At 33.0% G+C, this 26291-nt stretch overlaps 1 protein-coding gene across 1 annotated transcript in view; it reads left to right on the top strand.

The window, feature by feature from the left end:
• LOC118196746 (protein O-mannosyl-transferase TMTC1-like) overlaps window positions 1-26291 on the top strand; it is an 848849-nt gene that overhangs the window by 666147 nt on the left and 156411 nt on the right. Inside the window, exon 10 of the mRNA XM_085812306.1 lies at window positions 1854-1967. Coding sequence (XP_085668432.1) covers window positions 1854-1967 — 114 coding nt within the window. The remainder of the gene's footprint in view (window positions 1-1853; window positions 1968-26291) is intronic.

Below are 26291 nucleotides of genomic sequence, written 5' to 3'. Positions count from 1 at the left end.
GCCTCTAGTCTCCCAATGGCTTTCTATCGTAGTTCTGCAGGCAAATGATGCCTGGAGATCATTGTTACGAATCGGCTATCTCAGATTTCTGATGTCATTATCACAGTGAAATATGTGGCTTGTTCTCAAACATGGACTTTTATGCTCCTCGCGGATGACGTATTCCGAAAGCAGTGCCACTAATTTGCATATCGGAGTTTTACTCAGCTACTCTTACTTTTCAACATATTCAAATTTTACACGGTTTGGATTATTTTTAAAGGAGCTACCGCTATTTTTGTGATTTTTCCCTAATTTATGATAACCAGGATACTTTCGTGCCGTGAAATAAGTTGGTAGTTACTTCACGAAATAACTATGTATTCTATGATTCTGACTTCATCAGTTCTTTCATGAAATAACTATGTACAGAGGCTGTTCACACATTTTTTGGACGACGTATATTGTATTCACAAGACTAAATTACATAGCATTCTTGCGTTTTAAATGTTCTATTTGACATCCCTTATTCTGAACTATCTTTCGACACCGCAATTTGCAGGATAATAATGCCTTTTGAAGTGGCAGAAGAGGTATTCTATCCCATTCCTCCCGAACAGCGTTAGGGTTTTGGGACAACGTTTGGATAATGCAGTTTTTAAAAGTCCGAAAGCACAAAAATCCATAGATGACACATCGGGAGATTTAGTAGGGATATCAGTGAAGGGTAAGGCCTCGATACCAGTTTTTTGTTCCATTTCTTTTAGGAAATTTACAGTGGATTTTGATGTGTGACTGCTAGCTTTGTCCTCATGGAGTCTCACAGATGGATGGCACTGTGGGTAAAGCGATGGTATTTCATTCAGAAAAATTGGTGATAAAATATGTTCCTGATAGTATTTGGAGTTAATCTTGACATTTTTTTGCACTCTCTTTATTTTTAACTTGCCATTATAAGAAAAACCAGCAACAATCATGAATCCCTTAGAAAAACTTTCTTTCGATTATTTGAACCATGTACTTAAATTTTTTCTCCCCTTTTATGATAATAAATGGCTCTTTTTTGGTTACAGTCATTTAAATACACCCATGCTTCATCTATTGTGACAATTGTTTTCCATTTTTCTTTGGATAAGTGCTTCTCATATAGAATTCTGCAGCGTGTCCTGCGTCGAGCGATATGCTTTGGAAGAAGACGATGCACATTGCGTTTTTTCGCTTTCTTAAGATTTAAATCAACGTTTATCATTTTGTTTACAGTGGACACCGAGCATTTTAATGATTTTGCAACTGTCCTTTGACTAGGGGGATTTTCTTTTAACATTAAACAACGTACGTTTGCAATACTTGAAGATGTCCGTCTTTTCCTTGGATACTTCTTTGGAATTTTTGCCCCACTTGAGGCTCCAATTTGACGTTCTTTTCCTTTCTTGTTGATGATATTACCTATCGACGCTTTAGATATCACAAAACCATGACTCTCATATCCTTTTTGGATAACGGAGTATGCATATTTCTCTTCGGAAAGAGCGTAAATGTAGCCTTCGAATCACTGCTTTGTTAAATTCGCCATTTTGAATAAAAAGAAAACTTTCAATCCACAGACGATAATTTTGACTTTTAAAAACATAGTACAATTGCAATTACTTCTTTTGCAGCGAACGACTTTTTATTAGCGCTTACCAAAATCGTCTAAAAAATGTGCGAACAGCCTCTGTATTCTATAAATAAATGAATTATACTCTTTTTAACGATAACATGAAAATGAATTATTTGTCTCTTTCAATTTTCATATATTAATTAATAGGAATTAGTTAATATGCAAGACATTCCTTCAGCAAATTTATAATAAAAATACTTTCTTTTCTGTTTAGGTCTGGTTTGGAGTCGGCACCCAACAATGCAAAAGTTCACTACAATTACGCTAATTACAAAAAGGACGTCGGCGATAAATTAATGGCTATTCAACATTACAGAATAGCACTCAAGTAAGTTGTAATATTTTTCGTTTTACGTAAATTTCGGGATACATTTGTGTCACCGTGGAGAAAATATGGCAGGCAGACAACTCACAGAAATAATAATTCTCCCAAATATACGAACAGAAGAGAGGTGTAAAAACTTATATTTCACATTTTATACAAAATTGATTTTTAATGCAATTCAAGAAAACATTACAAAAAATAGCGTTATAATGCACTTATAAAACGTATTAATTTTTATTGAAATACGAAACCGTTTTATGCGTTAATATACTCATTTTTTTCGAAACATATTAAAATAATTTAGTTTAGTTTAGTGACAGAGGACGTGGGCACCATCTCTTTACTGTTATGGTTAATTGGTAATAGCACCACGTCCACCCTTATCCAGAGACTAGTGGGACTACAGGTCATACATTACAGTACTTACGATATCGTACTATGTAAATAAACCATGCAATATCCTACATATGCATGATGCAGTACATAATAAAACAGGATTATTAAAACATAATGCTGGTGTGTGTACAGTTAAAATGGAAAAGGCTTTATACTAAGTATCAATTAAGGGTAGACTTTGGTAGACAGTTGCACGGATTTTTGGCGATTTACGCTGGCGCAATTGTTGGCGCGATTTTTACAAACGTCAGCCATCTTGAAAAACGCTGTTTTAACGCATAGTAAAGTATTCGAAACTTAAAAAGAAAAAATAAATATCGTTAAAAGTAATGGATTAATTTTTTGTTGAAAATGTCGCTTTTTAAGATGGCAGGCAAGTTTAAATAAATACATTTACAATGAGTATAAAATACTAAAATAAGGTTACTATTACTTTCATATAGCAAAGAAGAGAATAAAAACACCGCTATAAAACATTGTGCCAACGTTTAACTAAATTAAAATATTACTGAAATTGAAGATCGAATTAAAAATCATCATACCAACATTTAAAAGAATTAGAATATTATTAAATTTAAATACTTTAAAATACGTTATATAGAATATAATTAACATTAAAACATATGGACAGTAATTATCTCAGCAATTTTTGAAAATAGTGTATTAATTTTTTTAACAAAAATTGAAGTATACCATTATAAAATAAAAGAAAAATATGTACTTACATTTTTTGAGTCATTTAACCTATTGTTTATTGATAAGTACCACAAAAAAAATCGGAATCATAATTTTAAATAACATCTTTGAAGACATCTTTGAAGGAATTCGAAGATATGAATTAAATTTTAAAACGGCCCGGAAATGCACAAATTGTCAGTAACCAATCAGGGAGCTGATTACAGCTCGTTAATGCACAAATATTCTATAACCAATCAGAGCTTATTACATCACGCCTAGAATTAAAATTCATACATAAAAAAATCATTTTTTAAAAAAATGCAAAATTAAATTGTATTTTAATATTTAACAGCCATATATAATTTTTAAAACATTAGATTAAATTTATACATATAAAAACCAATTACTTTTAAAGTAAGGTGACGTAATTGATTACATCATCCACAACATAAAATTTCATAAAATATGATAAACAATAAAATTTTTATTTCAAATAAAAATGCAAAATTAAATTGATTTTTAATATTTAGAAGCCATAAATAATATTTAAAACACAATTTATGCACAATAAAACACATTATTTTTTAAATAAAATGTCAACAAAGTATCGGTTACCATAAATAATTTATCCATCAATGGGTTTACCATAAGTTGTATTACTCGCCAAAAGAAAAATCGCTAACAAATCGCCAAAATCTGTGCAACCGTCTACCAAAGTAGCACCCAATTAAGTTGTATGATTAAATAATATTATATTATACATACATAAAAACCTTCATAAAATAATGCGCGATATTGAACATGCCATACAAAATAATACAGATACACTTATACCAGTCAATATTTTACAAGTAATTATTTTGCATATTAGGAGCAGAAGGTGAAATATAGGCTCATACAAATGCAGAATCAAGTCGTGAAAATCATTGAAAAGTACATACTTAATGTGCTTTACAAATTCAAACATTATTTGCCATAAGTATCATTCATACAAACGTAAGCAGGCTGGAACAACAAAAACCAATAATGTTGTACCCTCATATTTGCTACAATACACTACACTGGTACAGTAATTTTTTATGAAATATATTATTTCTGCATTTCAGAAACGCAAAATTTGTACTGGGTGACTATTGAAAGGGTACATTAAGACTGTGGTAACTAATTAGCAAAGTAAACATATTGTTTTTCATGGGGTTGGTGCATGAGATACAGTACAATGATCATTTCATTAGATCAGTCCGTTATAAGAATATCACTAAAATCTATAAATGTAGCAGGTTCAGCTTCAGGTGGAAATGTAGTGGGACACCCAATGTTTACTATAAGTAATGTAGGTATAGTCCCACTACACTTCGGTTTATTTTTAAAATTAATATTCAAAATAGTACATAGTATAATATAACACATAATATAACAGTATAAATAGTATATCGATATTTTGATTGACATCATATCTATTAGATATAATTATAGAAGTTACAATAGGTATAACAATAGTAGGCTAACAGTCATAATTTATAATAGTTCACAATAGTTCCTTGAGATAAAGTTTATTATATGAATCTATAATAAACTTTATCTCAAGGAACATTTATCTTGAACTTTATTATTTATCAAGGACTATTTATCTTGAATTTTATTGAGAACTTTATCTCAAGGAACTCATTTATCTGTTATAAATGTAGCATTAAATCAGACTTTCCCACGAAGATTATGTACTTTGCACCAATACTCTATGCCTATTAATGCTAAACCTGGTACAGGTTTATTCCAAGATCTTTCACCTTTTCCATAACCTTGTTAACTCTATTAATCAAGTGCTTTGGTTGATTAGAAATTTCCAAAAGGCTTGACGATTTTGCGAAGGAAATCTAATGTGTAATATACAAACACAAAAGGTTTGACTTCTGTACGACAAAAAATGATCGAGGTATTTGATATTAAAATCCATCATCATATTTAGTGACCGTACAGATTGAAGAGGGCTTTCGTATTTATCTAACACTAGCGGATGTACCCAGTGCCTGTTAAGTTGAGAATAATGCTTCTAACAACGGGGAGAACGATATCGCTGTAATCTTTTCCTAATAACGATGCAAAAAATGGTGTCCGCCGATAACATCGCGGAGAAAACAACGCAAGGCGAAAACGTCGTGCTACAAAACATCGTAAGAGAAAACATCGCAAAGAGAAAACATCGCAGTTCTAAAACATCGTGGTACAAAACATCGCCGTCGAAAATAAAGCGGTTCAAAAACTTCGCAGTTTAAAAACATCGTCGTCGAAAATATCGTGGTAAAAAATAAAGTATCTACAAATCATCGCATGACGATAACATCGCAAATATACTTTTTTTCAGGTTTTTAATAATTATAAATGGATATTCCCATAATGATTTGTGAGCGCAAGGTGTAAAGAAGGATAATTTTTAATTTCACATTTTTTTATTAACTAATAATTTTTTGCTGAATAAGTAAGAAGGAAACTTAAGCATAGAAAATTAAATGCAACTTATAGATTATATTTTTCATGAAAAATTACCAGTAAAACTTTATAAAAAATGATTTATTAATGGCCTTTGTTAGTTAACAATGTCGGTTTAAAATTCTATTAAGTGCTATATTTTGCATTAATTTTCTATGCTTAAGTTTCCTTTTTATTTTCTCAGCAAAAATTTATTAATTAATAAAAAATATGGAAGTAAAAATTATCCTTCTTTCCATCTTGCGCTCACAAATCATTATGGGAATATTCATTTACAGTTATTAAAGCATGTCTGTAAAAAGCATGTCTGCGATGTTATCGTCATGCGATGATTTGTAGATACTTTATTTTTTACCACGATATTTTCAAACTGCGAAGTTTTTGAACTGCTTTATTTTGGACGACGATGTTTTGTACCACGATGTTTTAGAACTGCGATGTTTTCTCCAGCGATGTTTTGTAGCACGACGTTTTCGCCTTGCGTTGTTTTCTCCGCGACGTTTTCGTCTGCGGCTGTAACCGCAAAAAATACAACTCACAGTCATACATTTTTTACTCTGACGTGATAGGGAACCCACATCAAAAATTTCGATAGAAAAATAAACTAATTCTCTGTCATTATAGCAGCAACAATGGCACTCGGTTTTCAATGATTTTCGTCTTTCTAATTGAATGGTCGTAAAAGCTCCAGTTCCATCCAATATTTCACCTATACTCAATGTTAGTTGATTCAATGTGGCAAAAAAATGATCAGAAATCAATAACGCAAACACACACACATGCATCATTCTTTATATGTATAGATTTCGTGAAACTTACAAATTTTTTATTAACAACCTCTACGATTTCAAAAGCGAGCATTAGCAATCCGTTTCGAAATAAAACATTTCTTATCTCCAACGCACTAAACTGCTGCCACTCGGAAAAATAAGTGCGAAAATGAGCGCTTTCAGACTTTTTAATTAATATTTCGACGGATTAAAGTCGTACGAAGATGGGAATAGTCAAAATGGCTTCCCACCGATTTTTAGAATCGGAATTAATGCATTTAATATTTGGCAATGCTATTTTTATTTCGTAGTAAAACTTGGAATTTTTTTAATAACAAACTCTAGGATTTGAAAACGAGCAGTGGCAACAACTTTCGAAGCAAAGCAAATTTTCATCTCCGACTTGCGAGACTGTTGCCACAAGCAAAAATGAGGGCGAAAATGATCGTTTTTCCGTGTTTTTAATTAATATTTCCGATTTTAGCTACTTTTTGTTTGGAAAAATAGTGGACGCCGACCTTTTCCAAGACCTAGAATAGAATTGAAGAAAGTTTGGTGACGATAGCTATAATAGTGACTGAATTATTAGAGGACAACCCAAACACACAGGTTCTCTTCTTTATATGTATAGATAATACGCAAAGTTCTGCGCAGCGTATTATTAAAAATGTTACTCGATATTTTTACTTCTTTGTACGAAGTAAAAAGGAAGTATTCTAATCGCGAAAAGTTTCAGGCAGCATATTTCAACGAAAATATCCATTTTGACCGCTATCGAATGAAATTTAACGACGTTTTTCCGTGACATCTGTACGTAAGGACAGAATAAAAGACTCTTTTCCTCCAAAAAATTATAAAACTGCTTTAAAATGAATTCTGAAGAGAATTTTTCGTGGCGTCCGTACGTACGTACGTACATACGTACGTACGTATCTCGCATAACTCAAAAACAAGTAGACGTTGAAATTTTGTATATAGGACTGCTATAACATGTAGATGTGCACCTCGTATTTTAATTGCAATCGGCCGCACCAAACGTATATAAATATATATATATATATATATATATATATATCCACTCTGTTATCCGGCTCAGTGATCTCAGTTTCTTTACTCTTACATGTTTGTAAATTATACATTTTTTTGCTATAAATATGATTAAATTATGTTGCTCTTATCTTCCGGTTAAGGTTTTTATGCCTTTAGTAAATCTGTATGCAATATTTTTAGAATTATCATCAATTTAAAGTTATTTAAGTGCCGCTAAGCCTACTAATGTTTTTGGTGGCGGCCATTGCTTGTTTACATTTTAAACAGCAGAGCAGTGGATTTGTTGCCAATCTAGAGAAACGTAGCTTCGCAACAACAAAGATAACGCCTTCATTTATTATTGCGAATTAAATCATGCTTAATCCTTTCTGGAATTTTTTCGAGGAAACAAGTGTTTAAAATTTACTTCGTAATTTTAATACAGATATTTTGACTTTTTATGTATTTTTGCCTTGTCGCGAAGTGAGAACTGAATTAATTGAATTAGAAGTACTCAATCCTCTGTGAAAAACTGTTTCTTTTTTGTTTTGTTTGCTTAATTTCTTTTATCATCATTCTAGCTTTATTATAGTATTTGAATAGAACATATGGCAACGATTAGATAATTCTTGAAATGATATAAATTTTGTGCATTCTGAGTTATAATATGAACGAAATATAATACTGTTAAGTGAACCTACCGCCAGAGTGTCGCTATGGTAAAACAAAAGAGTGAATTTTGAGGAATACATTTACTCTATTGTGGTTTACGCGCTGTCAGCAAAGTAGATTTAATTCAATCCAATAAGTTTAAATGAGATGCAAGAAAAAATGCGTATAATTTAGTATTCCGTACAAGGAAGTCATGTGGTGTACTCATCAGTTTTTTTTTTTTTTTTTTTTTTCAAAGTGGAGATAGTATTTACAGAATCGTACAGAATTCGTGTCCTAGAAAACATAAGCAGGCTTGCGTATTGGCACGTATCCAGCTCGTAATATTAATTGCGTTCATTAAAAATGAAAAAATAGTTAAGGTTGACGAATTTTTTGTGCTCTTGCCAGAGTTTGGTTGCAAAGTAACAAAACTTCATAAGAACGTCAACAATTTATTTTCATATTTTGCAAACTTGAGAATTATTTTTTGACAGTTACTTCGCTATACCAAATGTAATAAAATTATAGATTAAAGATACTAGTGAATGACAAAAGATTAACTTTGAATGCGATTTAAGAGACCCCAAATGATTCTATTTTATTTGTTCACGAACCCCTCGATGCAGATTGAAGGAAACTGCAAATTTTGATTTAAAAAATCTCGTTGAAATGTTTTCCCACTGTGGTCAAACTTTTTGTATCTTATTTTATGTAACAATCGTAAAATTTTATAACTATAAGTATAGAGACCGGGTAAACGGATAAAAAGTAAGATTTCGTACTTTTTACAAAAACTCATTTTTTACTTTCTTGTACAAAGTAAAAAAGAAATCGCAAAAACATTCGGGTATCATATTTCAACGAAAATAATCCATTTTGACGGCTATCGAATGCAATTTAACGATGTTTTTGCAAGACATCTGTACATAAGAACAGAATAAAGGATTCTTTTCCCCCCCAAAAAAATTATAAAACTCAATTAAAATGAATTCTGAAGAGATTTTTCGTGTCGTCTGTACGTACGTATGAATGTATACACTCAAAAACGAGTAGCCTCAGAACATATAAATTTTTACATATAGGGCTGCTATAACATATAACTCCCGTTTTATTTGCAATCCGCCTCACCAAAAAGTATATATACCGACTCTGTTACTCGGCTCAGTGGGCTCAGTTTCTTTACTCTTATATGTTTGTAAATTGTCATTTTTTGCTTTAAAAATGATTGAATTATTTTGTTTTGGTTAAGATTTTTGTGGAATTATCAACAATTTAAAAGTTTTTCAAGTGTCGTTAAGCCTAATTTTTTATTACCATGGGAGCCATATTTGTTTAGATTTGAAACTTAACAGAATAGTGGATTTGGATTTGTTGCCAATCTAGAGAAACTAAGCTTCTCAACAACAAAGTAACGTTTACTTTTATGATTGCGAATTAATTTTCTTAATTCATTCTGGAATTATCACTTAAGTTATTATCCTGTTTTTGAGTGGAAACTGCAATTTTAAGTGTAAACGTTGTTTTAACTGTACTCGGTGTTTTATTTTTTTCTATATCTTTCAAATTTTAATGAAAATATTTTGAATTTTTATGCATTTTTGCCTTGCCGCGTACTGAGAACTAAATTAATTAACAGAACATGCACATTATGTTAGCGGCACTGAATCGTCTGCGAACAAGTGTTTATTTTTATTTGTTTAAATTCTTTTATACATCTTTTTACATTTATTATTGTATTTGAATAGAACTTGTGGTAATTCTTCAGATGATATCATTTTTGCGCATTCTGAGTTATAAAATGAATGAGTTGTAACGCTGTTAAGTGAACCTAGCACCGAAGTGTCGCTATGGTAAATAAATATAGTGAACTTTAAAGAGTGCATTTATTCTAGTGTGGTTTATGTGCTATGGATGAAGTAGATTTAATTTAAAATTCGTTAACTGTTAATCCAATATATTTAAACGAAATACTGGAAAATTGCGCCTAATTTTATATTTCGTACAAGGACGTCATGGGGTGTATATGTTACGGTGAAACACCGAAATCTGGAGAATGTCGACTTTCACTGGTGAATGTCAACATTCACATAGTCTCTTGGTGTATGTCCGAAATATTTTCCAAATACTCTTATTTCTGACTTACACCGGCCATGTACTAATGGTGATTGTTGAGTATGCCGAAGGCATCCCTCTCCTTAGGCAGATATCCCTAGTGTGCTTTGCCATAATTAAATACATCACCACTTAATGAATGTCACCATAATCATAATATAGATAATATTCGTAATTTTTCGAATTTCAAAACCTTCGACGGAACGAAAAAGGCATAAAGAGATAGCGTAGCTGTTCTAATCTCTAGGTGATTTCTTTGATAGTGTATTTATTTTTCGTATATTTAATTCCGTATACAATTCAGAATCTTATTATTCGTTATGTTCCTCGACGATCCCGGTGACTAGTCCCTTACATAATAAGGAACCGCGCGAAAAATGCCGCTCGGAGTGAACCGCCGCCTTTGCCCTTCTCTAGCTATTCCTCTGGTAATAGAACTAAAATCTTATGGTAATATTCAATTCTCGCATTAAATTAATATAATACAGACCTTATTTTCTTTGCATTACCTGTGCATGCTGCCGAAGGCGAAATATCGTACATTTTCGCTTCGTTTTATTGCCTGCCATTAAAATTTCTAATTATGCGAGCATAATAAATTCATCAGCGTCATACTTTTAATCATCCCATTCGAAAATTCTAAACTAATTGCTTTCTTAATATGAGGTGTATCTTCAAAAGTTAGCACCTTAATTACAAATCGTCGAACATCTTCGTACCAGATTTTTTTTCCCTCTTTTCTCGCGGCTTGAGACAAATAATAATATTAATAATACACAACCAATAATGAATTTCTTCTCTTTTAAAATTTCCAAGAACTTCCTCGCTTAACGCTACTAAAATGAGTGAAAGGTAGCTAGCTGCCTGCATCTTTTGAAAGCGCGATCATCGATTCGCCGTAGCTCTTTAAAAATCCCAGAAAGGGTGGAACACCGAACGATTACTCTAGAAAATTAATTAGCCGTTTGGCGACGTATGTAGTAACTAAAATAAAACCAATAACTTCGGTTAGCAAGAAAAGTGATTCCCCACAACGGTTTTCGATTCTTTCGTCCGTATGCCGCGAAGCCTCTGTAACACGGATTGAGCTTACGAGGCAAAATGGTGTTACCCTCAAAATGAGTGTTATGCTTTATTAATCCTTGACCGGATGTCACGATTAAAATTTTGCTTTATTTTGCTCTCGTTAGCACAATTCTTACCGTAAAAGACAACTTGCTTCGATTTTTATGCCAAACAAATAGGACAAATATGAATAAAGGGAATTATTTCAACTATTCTAGTCTTTCATTTAATGGCGTTTTGACTTGCAGAGACTCTCATTTTTACTTCCTTGTACGAAGTAAAATGGAAGTATTGTAATCGCGAAAAGCTTCAGGCAGCATATTTCAACGAAAATATCCACTTTGACCGCTTTCGAATGCAATTTAACGATGTTTTTGCGTGATATCTGTACGTAAGGATAGAATGAAAAACTCTTTTTCTCCCCCCAAAAAACTAAAAAACTGCTTTAAAATGAATTCTGAAGAGAATTTTTCGTGGCGTCTGTACGAACGTATGTACGTACCTCGCATAACTCAAAAACGAGTAGCCTCAGAAAGTTAAAATTTTGTATATAAGACTATTATAACATGTAGATGTGCACCTCGTATTTTGATTTCAATTGGCCGCGCCAAACGTATATAAATATATTTATAAATATATCCACTCTGTCACCCGGGTCAGTGATCTCAGTTTCTTGACTCTTATATGCTTGTAAATTGTGCATTTTTTGCTTTAAAAATGATTGAATTATGTTGTTTTTATCTTCCGATTAAGGATTTTATGCCTTTAGTAAATCTGTGTGCAATATTTTTAGAATTATCAGCAATTTTAAAGTTGTTTAATTGCCGCTAAGCCTTTTTTAATGGCGGCCATTGATGTTTACATTTGAAACAGGAGACTAGTGGATTTGTTGCCAATGTAGAGAAACTTAGCATCGCAAAAACAAAGATAACGCCTACATTTATTATTACGAATTAAATCATGCTTAATCCTTTCTGGAATTTTTTCGAGGAAATAAGTGTTTAAAATTTACTTCGTAATTTTAATACAGATATTTTGATTTTTTATGTATTTTTGCCTTGTCGCGGAGTGAGAACTGAATTAATTGAATGAGAAGTAGTCAATCGTCTGTGAAAAACTGTTTCTTTTTTGTTTGTTTGCTTAATTTCTTTTATACATCGTTCTAGCTTTATTATAGCATTTGAATAGAACATGTGGCAACGATTAGCTAATTCTTTAAATGATATAAATTTTGTGCATTCAGAGTTATAATATGAACGAAATATAATACTGTTAAGTAAACCTAGCGCCAGAGTGTCGCTATGGTAAACAAAGGGAATTTTAAAGAATGCATTTATTCTATTGTGGTTTATGCACTGTCAGCGAAGTAGGTTTAATTCAATCCAATACCTTTAAATAAAATGCAAGAAAAAATGCGTATAATTTAATATTCCGTACAAGGAAGTCGTGGTGTACACATCAGATTTTTTTTTTCGGACACCTGCGTTTTTGAAATTTATTTGGCTAAATTTTGTACTCATTGTTGGAACTCGGACTTCTCATTGTTTTCTAATAAATTGTTTTTATCCTGCTTGTTGTCAAAAAATACCATCAAAATATCCCTTCTAATAAAACAACTTCCAAAGTTTTGTGGAAATGTTTCGGTAGACAGGGTTTCTTGTCATAATGTTTTCCTATTAAATGAAAATACATCAGGAGAATTATCGTTTGCATTTGGAAATTTTTACTTGTTTAGTAAAATGTACTAACAAATTCACATAAGAAGTGAAAATCGCAAGAAGGTACGACAAATTATGTTAGAAATTTAATAATTCGTCATTTTAAAAATGGTAAACGCAATCCAAATATCCGAAACATTTTTGCTGTAAAGCATTCAGTTGAATGCGTGGAAATATCGAAAACGCACTGGAATACATTCCCAGCTAACACCTAAGTATCGTAAATTCAGTCTACGAAAAATCAAGCACCACTCAAAAACCTTGAGCAGATTTTAAAAAATGGTTTGCAACAAAAACTTAACCCTAAAGCTTCTAGGATGATTGAGGTGGAGTGCGGACACCATTCCTCTACCGTACGTTAGTTGAAGTAAAACCGCGTCCACGTCTCCTTTTAGTCTCTCTCTCTCTATATATATATGTTACGGTGAAACACCGAAATTTGGAGAATGTCGACTTTCACCGGTGAATGTCAACATTCACATAGTCTCTTGGTGTATGTCCGAATTATTTCCCAAATACTCTTATTTCTGACTTACACCGGTCAATGTCGACATTCATCATGTACTAATGGTGAATGTTGAACATATAACAATATTATATTTTCTTCTCCGTAATTCAGTCGCGAATAAACGCACTCGAAACTTGAAATAAGAACTTAAGAACATGAGAACCTAAAACACACAATACATTCAAAATGAGAAAGGAAAATAATCTAAGTTAAAAACTTACTTAATTATATAGTAGGTTCTAAATGAGAAAATAAAACAACAGTTATGAAAAACTTACTAAATTATGTGATTCAAATCTTATGTATTGCAACAACTTAAACTATAATGGCACTTTATGACCTCTCTTTTCGACTTTCACCAGAGCATATCTGTGATTGTCGACATACACCGGTGAGGGTCCGAATATACAACAATGTAGTGAAATATTCGGTCTTTCACCGACGTATTTGGTGAATGTTGATATTCTCCGGTGAAAGTCGACATTCTCCAATTTCGGTCTTTCACGGTAACATATGTACACACACATATTGGTGAAATATACATAAATATACAATTATGCTTTCCCACTTGAGATATGATGCATCTTTTGATTATGTCATGATTATGAGATATGATTATGATGGTGAAATATACAATTATGCTTTCCCACTTGAGGCTTTCCGATTGCAGGCTTTTCCCCTTTCCAACATTTCTAAACCGTGTATTTCAGCCTCTCTTGTTAGCGTAGGTGAAAACAACTTTTATTACAGCTATTTCATTGAGCGTCAACGCTAATATAGAAAGCGCCATAGGAAGTCACGAGCCCATAATGTATGGATAAAGTGATATCACAGTGACTCTTCGAAAGACAACTAAGAGACATAGGGAATAAACAATGGCAACACGAATGGGAGAATGGAGATACCGGCAGAAGGACTTTCGAGTTCTACCCTGTAGTAGATAAAGAAAGCTTACAGGCCATACACCCTTTAGTAAACTATATCACGGGGCATGGCCCTTTTATAAGCGTGCTATTTCCATGACAGAAACGTGTGTGTGTGGGGAAATTGGCTCCCCCGACCACTACGTGTTCATCTGTAGCCTCACGACGAGCCATCACCTACCATATCCCACTACGGATATAGTACCTTACAACAGGTTCATCATCAAACACGCACCTGCGATAAGAAATATATGTAAAATTATACAGCAGCTGAGCGCCCTAGGGCAGGATGTCTGCCAACCAACATAGGAATAATAGCATACACAGCGCAATAATTCTATATCTCTATTGTAACTTAGCAGGTGTTATGTCTAAAATTGTAAATATGTAAGTGTATAAGTAACTGTGTAATGTAAGTAATGTAAGTAATAGTGCAATGTAAGTAATTTAATCAATGAGTGTAATACGTCGTACTATGTGCACTTTTAACATAACGTAATCGGTAATGTAGTCATTAGCGCGTGCCCCATGTGTATTATTTTAAGTAACGCATATATGATTCTAAGGCAAAGTATGTGTGCCTATCTTGTTATATAGCATAATGTCATTTAAGAAGTAATAGCAATAATGTAAACTATAAGTAATCCAGTTATAAAGTAACTTAGCAAGTTCGCAATACAATTAGCTTAACGTAGTATACAGTCAGGTTATAACTCTAATAAGTGTAGATTAATGTCATGCATTATGTATGTGTAGTCTAATGTCATGTGAAGTGTAAAGTATGTATGTACTAATTCATGCAAGTATTATGTATAAGTTTAATGTCATGTCATATATCATGTATGTAATGTTATGTTTCATGTATGCATTATGGCCTATGAACACCCAGGTCAACCATTAACATAAGAATCTGTACAGAACCAATGTCAAACTGGAATAGCCCCTGTATGGCCATGTAAACTTTTTCATGAAGGCTCAGTAACTCCCGGTGCGCCCTTGTGGGACCCCAGGGAGTTCTTGTATCTATATAGGGGAGGGCGTGGGACATATGCCTGTTTACCTCCGTTAAACACCAGGCGTCCCCGTCCTCCGTCACCTGTCACCTGTTTAAATAAAACATTCACAGCATTCGGGACTACACTTAATGCGGAAAACAAGGTGTTTTTAAAATTTGTGTACGGTATAAATTTACTGCTTTCTTGAAACAGAATTCTAAATCTTAAATTGAAATATCAAAAGTAAAAATTCACGTCGAAACAAACAAAAAATGAAAATTTTTGTTGATTTGGCTAGTATTAAATCTGTATTAAAATACAGAGTTTTAAAGGATCATGAAAATCGAGAATGATACTACTATCACAGTTTTTAATAATAAACTAGGCTTATTAGCTTATAGACTTAAAAATGTGAATGTCATTAAGAGCAAAGAATGGTAAACCTTGATCTTGTAAAAGAATGGTAATAGGTGAATGTTTTTTTACGACTGTCTGCTAATAGAATTACTGTATAAAATAAGTGTTCTTTAGCACCTTTTAATCTCCCAACTGACTATAAGGAAAGGTTAAAATCCGAAATGCTGAAATGGTACGAATTTTTGATGTTCTCATCCAGAAGGGAGAAAAAGCCTGTTTTACTCGTCATAATAAAGTAGTGGGTGTTGCCACCGCGCTCCTAGAACGTGCATTTAAATGTACAACATTGCTACATTCCAAAAGTCCTAAAATGGGTAGGTTATTCACGTGCATTTCGACGTACAACATTTCTTACTTTCAAAACGCTCCCAGCATGTGATTAGAGAACGTACCTTTCAACATACAACATAGGTATTTTCGAAACGTTTCCGTCAAGTACGATAAAGGACGTTCTCCACGACCTCCCAAAGTGGTGCATGTTACAACAGTAAATTTTCTACAGCAAATTTGAAGGTGAACGACTCGAAATGAGACTTGGGTGAGCGGAGACAAATTTTCTGAGGCGCCGGAGTTAAATTGTCGATATAACGTTCACCTGATGGCTCGAAAGGGACGTTATCGTTACACTTCATCGCTCTTCGGCACAACTTTCGCGCAGCAGAGACCATTTCTAAAATACTCCCTTCTTCAGCAACGTCATAAATCGAGTAATGTTACGAAAAGTTGCAGGAAATGTCAGTCCCTTTAGCAGTCGTTATGGCAGTCGAAAACGATCGCGAATCAAGTTCGACCTCCTCTGTAAGAGCCAAAATAAAGTTGGAGAAATGTTTTCTTTCTTAAGCCTTCCGTCCGTCGTCATATAGTAATCGAATGGAAATGCGCAATTGCAGGAGTTATTTTTAATTCGGATATGTAATTTTTTCTATTATTTAATAACAAAGGATCTGTATGATATATGTATATGTATATCTCTCTATATATCTGTCTGCATGCATGTATATGTGTATGCATGTCTATGTGTAGCCCTGTCTCTATACTTGTCTGTATGTATGTCTGCATATCTGTCTGTCTGTGTATCTCTGTATGTATGTCTGTCTGCATCTGCATATAAATGTATGTATCTCTATCTCTATATCTGAATGTATCTCTATCTCTATATCTGTATGTATCTCTATATTTAATAACAAAGGATCTGTGTATTTCTATCTCTATATTTAATAACAAAGGATCTGTGTATTTCTATCTCTATATTTAATAACAAAGGATCTGTATGATATATGTACAAGTGTATGTATGTCTCTCTCTATATCTGTCTGCATGCATGTCTATGTGTAGCCTTGTCTGTATACTTGTCTGTATGTATGTCTGCATATCTGTCTGTCTGTGTATCTCTGTATGTATGTCTGGCTGCATCTGCATATAAATGTATGTATGTATGTATGTTTATGTATCTGTATGTATCTCTATCTCTATATCTGTATGTATCTCTATATTTAATAACAAAGGATCTGTATGATATATGTAGTACATGTGTATGTATGTCTTTCTCTATATCTTTCTGCATGCATGTATATGTGTATGCATGTCTATATGTAGCCTTGTCTGTGTGTATTCTGCATATCTGTCTGTCTGTGTATCTCTGTAAGTATGTCTGTCTGCATCTGCATATAAATGTATGCATGTATGTTTATGTATCTGTATGTATCTCTATATCTGTACAATCTATCTCTATATTTAATAACAAAGGATCTGTATGATATATGTACATGTGTATGTGTGTCTCTCTCTATATTTTTCTGCATGCATGTATATGTGTATGCATGTCTATGTGTAGCCTTGTCTGTATACTTGTCTGTATATATGTCTGCATATCTATCTGTCTGTGTATCTCTGTATGTATGTCTGTCTGCATCTGCCTATAAATGTATGTATGTATGTTTATGTATCTCTATCTCTATATCTGTATGCATCTCTATATTTAATAACAAAGGATCTGTATGATATATGTACATGTGTATGTATGTCTCTCTCTATATCTGTCTGCATGCATGTCTATGTGTAGCCTTGTCTCTATACTTGTCTGTATGTATGCCTGCATATCTGTCTGTGTATCTCTGTATGTATGTATGTATGTATGTCTGCATATAAATGTATGTATGTATGTTTATGTATCTGTATTTATCTGTATGTATCGATCTATCTATCTATATATGTATCTGTATAGTGTATCTACGTATGTATGCACGCCTGTCTGTATGTACGTCATAAATGGAGTAGTGTCGAGAAATGTTGCAAAAAATGTGAGTCCTCTTCAGCAAACGTTGTAGAAGCCGAAAATGATCGAAAATTAGTTCCGCTCCATTGCTACTTATAAAGCTTTCACTAACTGTTCCTATAAACCTCAATGTACCGTTACATGAATTGTTTTACCGAAAGGTTTTTTTTTTTTTTTTTTTTGTACAAGTAGTTTACAAAGTATAAAAATGCGTTAATAATATTCTCGTGAATTTTTATTATCTCTAGAAGTAATCCTAAAATTCTTTAAAATTAATTTTTTTTTATTTTCTTGGCATAGGGGCGTCAACATTTTTGGGTTAACGAATGTAAATAATATCGAAACTATCTACATGCCAATACGGAAGCCTGTTATTGTTTTCTAGCATACGAATTTTATAAGATTCCGTGAATTCTATTCCTCTGTTTTGAAAACAATTATGCCGCCTAACGGTATAGTGGTTAGCATCGCTTACTGCTACGCCTAAGGATCCGGGTTCCAATCCCGGAGAAGGCATGCATGTTTGTAAACGTATAGTGTCCGTGCGGCATGGGGGCACTCCAAATATGCGGCGAGCCTAAAGTCCTCTAGAGATGTTGGTGGTAGGGATAGAGGACGTGAGAGACCCTTGGACCCGTCCCCAGGGTGCTCTCCCTCAAAATTGGGGAGGGGGGAACTGAACTAAAATCGCACTGTCACCTGTAAGGTGGTGGAGGCTGTTGCCAAAGACAGGCGTAAGCCTGCACTCCTTGCCACGAGCAATTCACTCTGAAATTTGTGTAGGGATCCTGAATATATTTGCCGATTTTAATGCGAAATATGTATTCCAATTTTTGTCGTTACCTCTGTCGTTCCATCGTTACCTCTAACAATTTTGTAATCTTTTATATCTTTTGTAATGAGGAGAAAATTTTCGTAAATTACCGTATTTAGTTGCCTATAAGACCAATCCCCTTTCTTCTACACATTTTTGAAGGATAAAACATTATTTAATGATCATTATAATGAATTTACAGTACTTTAAATATAAAGTAATACAATACAAAGTAATACTTTCTGCAAATACCCCATCTATGAGTTGGCTTTTTTTAGATCCTCTTCCTGATTCCATAAAGTTCTTCTTATCATTTTCTCAGTTGACGGGTGGCCCGAAACACCTCTCTGCTGTTTCGATGTTCTTTAGCATAAGCAATCAACGTAGCTTGTAAGCTATGTTATAGCAATGCCAACTTTGGTTTTGAGCCATAACTTGCCTTCAAATAAATTTAAGGAAACTGAAGAGTTGAAATTTTGCACACTTAAAAGTCGCGCACAAAAATTGGAAAATTTAAACGAACCTAGCTGTGATCGTCGATGACAGCGCATGCGCATTCACTGAACTCTGCGCAACTGTAAGTTAAAGTTATACTTGAGAAAGTTTTATACTCGTTATGAAAAAATAAAATTATGAGAAATTTAATTTCAAAATTTTCAGTCTTTGATGGCATTTACAGCTTGTCTCGTGGAATCGATTCATAAAGTTAGAATGAATTTAAAAATAGTTAGAATGAAGTTAATGAAATTCGGGGAAATAAGTTTAAATGAAGCACAGCAAAAAAAAAACAAAGGCATAATTTAATGCTTACAAACAGTGGGAGTGAAAATAAAAACTGGGTACAGACTTCGTGTATATTGGAGTGTCGAGAAAGAGGGCAAAAGTGCCTGGAATTCGCACTCAAGAGCGAGGAACGCTCGCCAAAGGTACGAGTGAAGCAGGCACGTGCCATGTTAGCCATCTCTGATGGTTTTACCACACTGGACGTGTTGTGTATTTTGGACAGAAAACAAGTGTGTTTATAGTTTATTCGGCTGTGGTGCTTTTCTATTATTACTAAGCACTGCCGTTACGAAGTCCTTGCATGTTTATGGTAAGTAACTTTTAAGTATATTTGAGATTTTGGTATGTTTGAGTGGTAAGTTGTGTTTTGATAACCCTTAAACAGGAATCACGCGTTATATCTGTTACCGGTAATAAACGTCGGCAATACGGAGGCATTTTATTGAATGCCTAACGGTTTTAGGCAAACTATGACTTATGAGAAATATCAGATAATATCCCTAGACATTGTACATGATATATAATACCTGCGCTTTCCATAGAAAGTATTTATATCTATTGTAGATTATATATTATATCTATCTAGTTATTACATTTATATAGTATATATATATATTTAGACAAAGTAGGAAAAATAAGCAACGATTATTTAAAAAACGTGCGTTTTTCACTAGTGTAAACGATGTTTTGATAAAATGCTGAAAGAGCGTCGTTTAAAAATCTTTATTGAAAATAGTTAAAACTAAATTAATTCAAAATAAAATTGATTCCTTGCTTATATTAAGGAAACCAATACATGTATATGAAATGTATGGGATTTTGGACTGAATGCATTAAATGCATATATTATGTATGAATGCATAAGTGTATGGATATTCGAGAAATGAATCGATGATGCATATCGTACTTTGCCGATTTGTCGTTCGACTATAGAAGTCCTAGGAAGGGCATGAAATTTAATTGTTTCGTACATTAACGGCTAGTTTTCAACATTATATAAAATATGAAGGTATTATATAGAATGCTGGCTTTCATATATTGCGAGTAACATATCGAAAAGAAAGAATGTCAAAAATAACATAATGTAAAGATAAATTTAACCTTGAAGCTCCGGAAATAAAAAATACCTCATTCCGGAATCAACTAAAAAGACGGTTAATCTTTAGAATGTGGTAACAGGTAGTTTGGCGACATTTTGGTAAGGCGATAAAGGTTACTAGCTAGGACTGTAGCAATAATCCGAGAAGTACACAGTTTGAATTACAGATTATTTTGTCTCAGAGAAATAAGAGATTATGAGACATGTCATGTGACATTTTCCGGAAAATTCCGATCGTGATTTTAGCTAATAAGCACTTAGAAACAATATCGCTGCTAAACTGCAGAATCGCCCACTTATTTGTTTGGCGCTTTTTACAAGAGTAAGAAGAACTGGATTTTTGTCAATTTTCTTTGACTTTTTAAGTGAAAATAGGTCGATGTGTACATGGATAAAGTCAAGAGTGTGCGCAATGCCATTTTTGTGCAATTCTGGGATGTTATTTTAAGTGAAAATAGGTCGACTTGTACATGGATATCGTGTATGGGCAATTCTTAAAAACGCGGCAAGCAGTTTGCGATTCTGCACTTTCTCCCAATTTCGCACGTAATCTTCGTCATGATTAAGCATTTTTGTTCGATAAAAGTTCTAGTATAAGCGTAATTCGACTAGCAGATTGTTGTGAAAAATGTTCAGTAAAAAAAAAAAAAAAATGCCTTTACTCCGTGAAAACAAAATGGCGTCCAAAACAAAACTGGTTAGTTAAAAAATAAGTTACCATAATGTAAAGATTCACCAAAAAGACATTTGAATAACGGTACACTAAGTAGGATAAACACAAATTTGCTGAAGAAAAAGCTTGTAACACAAATTTGCTAAAATTTACGAAACATTCTTGTATAGGCTGAGAAAGCTTTATGTGGAATTGATAAAAAATTATGTATATTATAAGAAATTTTTAAGATTCTCTAAGACGTTTCATAGAAAGTTATTAAACTTTTCACGGAATAGAAATGTTTCTTCGCAAAATCATATACAGAGATTTTATAAAGAATCTGTAGAACGACAACAGAAATCTCGCAAAATTTTCGAACTCTAATCCTAGAAAATGTTAAGTTTCTAATATACTATTATGATTATAGAATAGTGAGATTATAGAATAGAAACACGTTGTAAACTTAAAAGTTGAACAATTATGATTAAAATATTTATCATTATTTCTCTAGCTGAACTTTTTTTAACTTATCAATTTGTGTCACGTTTCTCGCAATGCTTTATACAGTATTGCTTATATAATACAAAAATAACATCTTTTAAAAGTTTGAAAGCAATTTGAAGCATACAATTAGTTAGAAGAACTAACTTCATTCTTTAAATTATAAAACTTTAATTTCTGAAGCGAATGCTTTTAATTATTGCGTATGGACGCCCGATAAGATGAATCTTTAATGGTTTCTTATTTTAATTAAACTGAATTGTTATTTAAATATTCAGAATTTGGATTAGGAAAACAAATCTCATCCTCTCTTAAAAGTGTTTATTCCCTCAATGTCTCGGATCATTTCAAAATTTAGGTTAAAAATTCTATTTAAAAATGAAAATTGGGTAGAGTAGACTTTAAGGTATCCCTTGTATTATGGCGAAGTTGTTGTTTGATTTATCGCCAAGTTGTTGTTTCATTTACGTAGCATGAGTAGTTGAATGTTATGGAAACCCTATTGTGACGTAATCGCGTGCGTGATTCTGGGAAATTTTGAATCATAGAAAGGTTCAGATGGTCACTATGTGAAGCGTTCGATCAGAAAGAGTACCTGGTTTGAAAAAAGTCATTTGAGTATGATTGATATTTTGATTTTTACGTGGCTCTGGGTGTACGAAGCGAACTCGAAAATCATGGTAAGTGAATATTTGCTTTTGGTAGTGCTTAAATGTATAACACGTTTTTATGTTACTTTATTGTTTAGTTTAAAATGTATTTTATTGAGATTAGGTATTTTTTTGTTTCCCTATATTGTAGAATTTGGTACTCCTTTGACTTTTTAAGTGAAAATATATCGATGTGTAGACGTACAAAGTAAAGGGTGTGCGCAATGCAAATTTGTGCAATTCTGGGATTTTTTTAAAGTGAAAATTGGTCAACGCGTACATGGATAAAGTCAAAGGAGTGCGCAATGCCATTTTTGTGCAATCCGGGTTTTTTTTTTTAAGTGAAAATAGGTCGATGTGTACATGGATACCGAGTTTGTGCAATTGTTTGTCTTGTTATTTTGGCTTTGTGCAGCGGCGATTTTTGGCGCAAAAATCGCCGCTTCGCAAGCCAAAATAACGAGTCAAAGAATTGCACAAAATCAGTATCCATGTACCGCCAAAAATCGCCAAGTTTCGCCAAGGGGTACCCTAAATTATACTTTTACCTGAAAATTAATTACTTTTAGATTTTTGATTACACAAAAGTTTTGTTTTTTCTTTTATAATATTTTTAAGAATGGCTTTAGTTATAATCGATTTATAATAATTTATTAACTGGACCTGATATTTTTAGTAGAATTCTGCTGGTTGCTTCTAAAAAATTACTTTATAATGTTGACCAAATGGTACTTGCGTATTAAAGCAACCATCTTGGCGAAATCTGGCGATTTTTTGCGAATGAAATAGGAAACATTACTTATCGTGTTCAAGCTGGTGACTTTCGCTAGTTTCTTTAGAAATGTTCCCCATCGATATTTATCGTGAAGTCGACAGACTGAAAGAAAACTATCTTTACCAATTTAAAATGCAAATTTTAATTATTAAATAAGATTGCTTGATACATTAAATAATAAAATTTCTTAAATTTTCCACCGAAATTTATGTAATTTTCTTATGATACTGATAATTTTCTTACGAAACTGAGTTGCAGGCAAAAAAATATAACGATTTGTTTACAGAAACGGTATGTATTCGGAATATAACAAAAAGAACGGATACAAAAATGGCGACTGAAGTATTATCATCATCGTGATTGTCTGAAAAATGGTTGCCAGAGTCTGACACATTTTGAAAAATTTAGTGATTTCTAGTAAGCTGGTTGCGTTATCACCCAAGTACGGATCAGATTTTCTATATACAAAATATAATATTTTCAATTCTATTAGATGATTGCATACACATTACGTAAGATTCTATGCGTGAAAGCTTTAGAAATTGTACATAATTTTATAGAATCTCGACACAGGTCTTTAGAATATTTACACGTATCCTCTACATGATCTCTCTGCAGAGGCAATACAGTAGACACACGTACAATGTAATATTGTTTAATGGGTTAGAGTTGACTTTAAGGTACCGCTTGTATTACCGCGAAGTTGTCTCATTTATGACCTGGGTGGGGCTTAATCCTAGTATACGGTGCACATGAGAGTTGGCGAAATTCGGGTTTAAGAGACTAATAAGAGCACCAATTGTGGTAACCAAGCCGATTTTGGTTGCTCTGGAGGAGAGTGCATTTAGGAGCATTTTCGCGCATGCTCATTAAATATTTTAAAATGAGAAGTTTTGATTGGTGCAGATGGAAGAGAAGAATTATTTCAAACCATTGTTTGAAGTTCCGTTAATCTGTCTTCGGCTGAACTGAATGAGAAAGGATAACGTATGTTCAGGTAAAATTTATTTATCTTTTATTTTTTGTATTTTTTAAAATAATAGTAGTGGTTCCGCCGAGTTTCTGATTGGTTAACATTTTTTAATTAATCGGTTTTTGATCAGATACTGAATATGATTTCAGTTTGATAACGTCTTTTATTCTACAGTTCGAGTTGCTAACGTATTTTGTTCTACAGTTCTATTTGCTAACGTATTTTGTTCTAGAGTTGGATAACGTTACCTTTCGATTATGATGTGCAGTGCTATGAATTGCGAATATTTAAACACGAAATTCTTTTGGAAGTTAGAACTGGAAGGAAAGCTTGCTGTAATTCAATGGGCAGTAGACGCCGGATTGCTGCCGAATGCCGAATTTTAAAAATCGCGCCATGGGCGCACCGTATACTAGGATTTGAAAGGAACGTGGAGTGCTGTTAAGCGTGGGATGAAGGGGACGAAAAAGGTAAGCGAAGAGTTTGACTCTTATTTCGTGGAATATATGTGGCGGCGCCTGAAAAATAATAAATCGTCATCCGAAAAAATGAAAGACTTTATATTTGCAATAAAAGCAATATATCCGCCACCCGAGTTTGAGGGCCATGGCATTTGAGTTATGATATAGACCCTAAAACATATGTGACACTGAGCCATGGTATTTAATTTATTATATTTGATATGTAAATGTTTTGTATTTGCATGTTGAAAGTTATATTTTTATTTGTTATAAAGTCTGTTAAAAATTATTTTCAATTTCTAAATGCTTGCTTTTTTTCTTGTGTCTCACCGTATGCTTAGGATTTATTATCTTATGATTATCATTTTGTTTACTTTTTTTGCCAACTCAAACTTGTTGTGACGCTTTACTTTGAGGTTACCAAAAATTTGGCGACAAACGTAAACGCATCATTTTGGTGTTGGCGATAATTTTAAACATCGCGCCAAGGCCGCACCGTATACTAGCATGATATACTAGGCCGCACCGTATACCTGAGTGGTTAAATGCTATGGAAACCCTATCATGACGTAATTGGTTGCGGTGAATTTGAATCATGGGAAAAAATTTGGAAAGTGCCTGTCGGATTTTGGGTAAGGGGATGGATAAGTACGTTGTTATTTTGTGGTTTACACGGTAAATTGGCTGAATATGGTAAGATTAATTTTGAAGTTTCTGTAGGATTTGGAATAAATTTCTTTTTTTATGTTATTTCATTTAAAATGTCACATTATATATTTTTTGTTGGCTGCTCCTTTGACTTTTTAAGTGAATATAGTTCATACGGTTCTATTCGGTTTCGAGGGCCGTAAAAAATCGCCAAACTATTGTTGATGCCAATGCTGCCAAGAATAATTACGGCAAGAAAGGAAGTATAATAGTAAATAACTATAATAGTAAATAACTATCTAAGATTGATGTTTTAATTTAGATGAAAGGTTAATTTCATATAATACTTTTTTATTATTAAATTTATATGAAAAAGGCTAAACATGACTGAATGGAAGCATAAGAGTAAATAAATATTTCAGATCATTATTATAATTTATATAAAATGTGCTAAACATAACTGAATGGATGCCTGCATCGCTATTTCGCTACCGACTTATCGCTAAAGCATAATTTCATCTCGTTGGTTGTTCAAACGTAATTTTCTATTATGAATGTTGCCTGTTCTTTGAAAATATTCTCGGTAAAGTGCAGAATCGCTCACTTATTTGTTTGCCGCTATTTACAAGGGTAAGAACAATTAGATTTTTGTCAATTATCGTTTACTTTTTAAGTGAAAATAGGTCGATGTGTACATAGGTAAAGTCAAGGGTGTGCGCAGTGCCATTTTTGTGCAATTCTGGTTTTTTTTTTTTTTTTTTTTTTTTTTTTTTTTTTCTTCAAGTGAAAATAGGTCGATGTGCACATGGATACCGAGTATGTGCAATTCTTAAAAACGCGTCAAGCAGTGGGTTATTCTGCACTTTACCCAAAATTCTATTGCCGACTTTTCGTCATGGGCAATTCCCAAATTGTTAAATCTATAGGATATCAAAAAAGGA

Source organism: Stegodyphus dumicola, chromosome 3 (genome assembly GCF_044657685.1).
Source record: "Stegodyphus dumicola isolate Sdum_Otavi_A_Nest chromosome 3, ASM4465768v1".
Classification (NCBI taxonomy): Eukaryota; Metazoa; Arthropoda; class Arachnida; order Araneae; family Eresidae; genus Stegodyphus; species Stegodyphus dumicola.
Note: the sequence above shows the minus strand (reverse complement) of the source record. Positions and strands in the feature narration are given on the sequence as shown.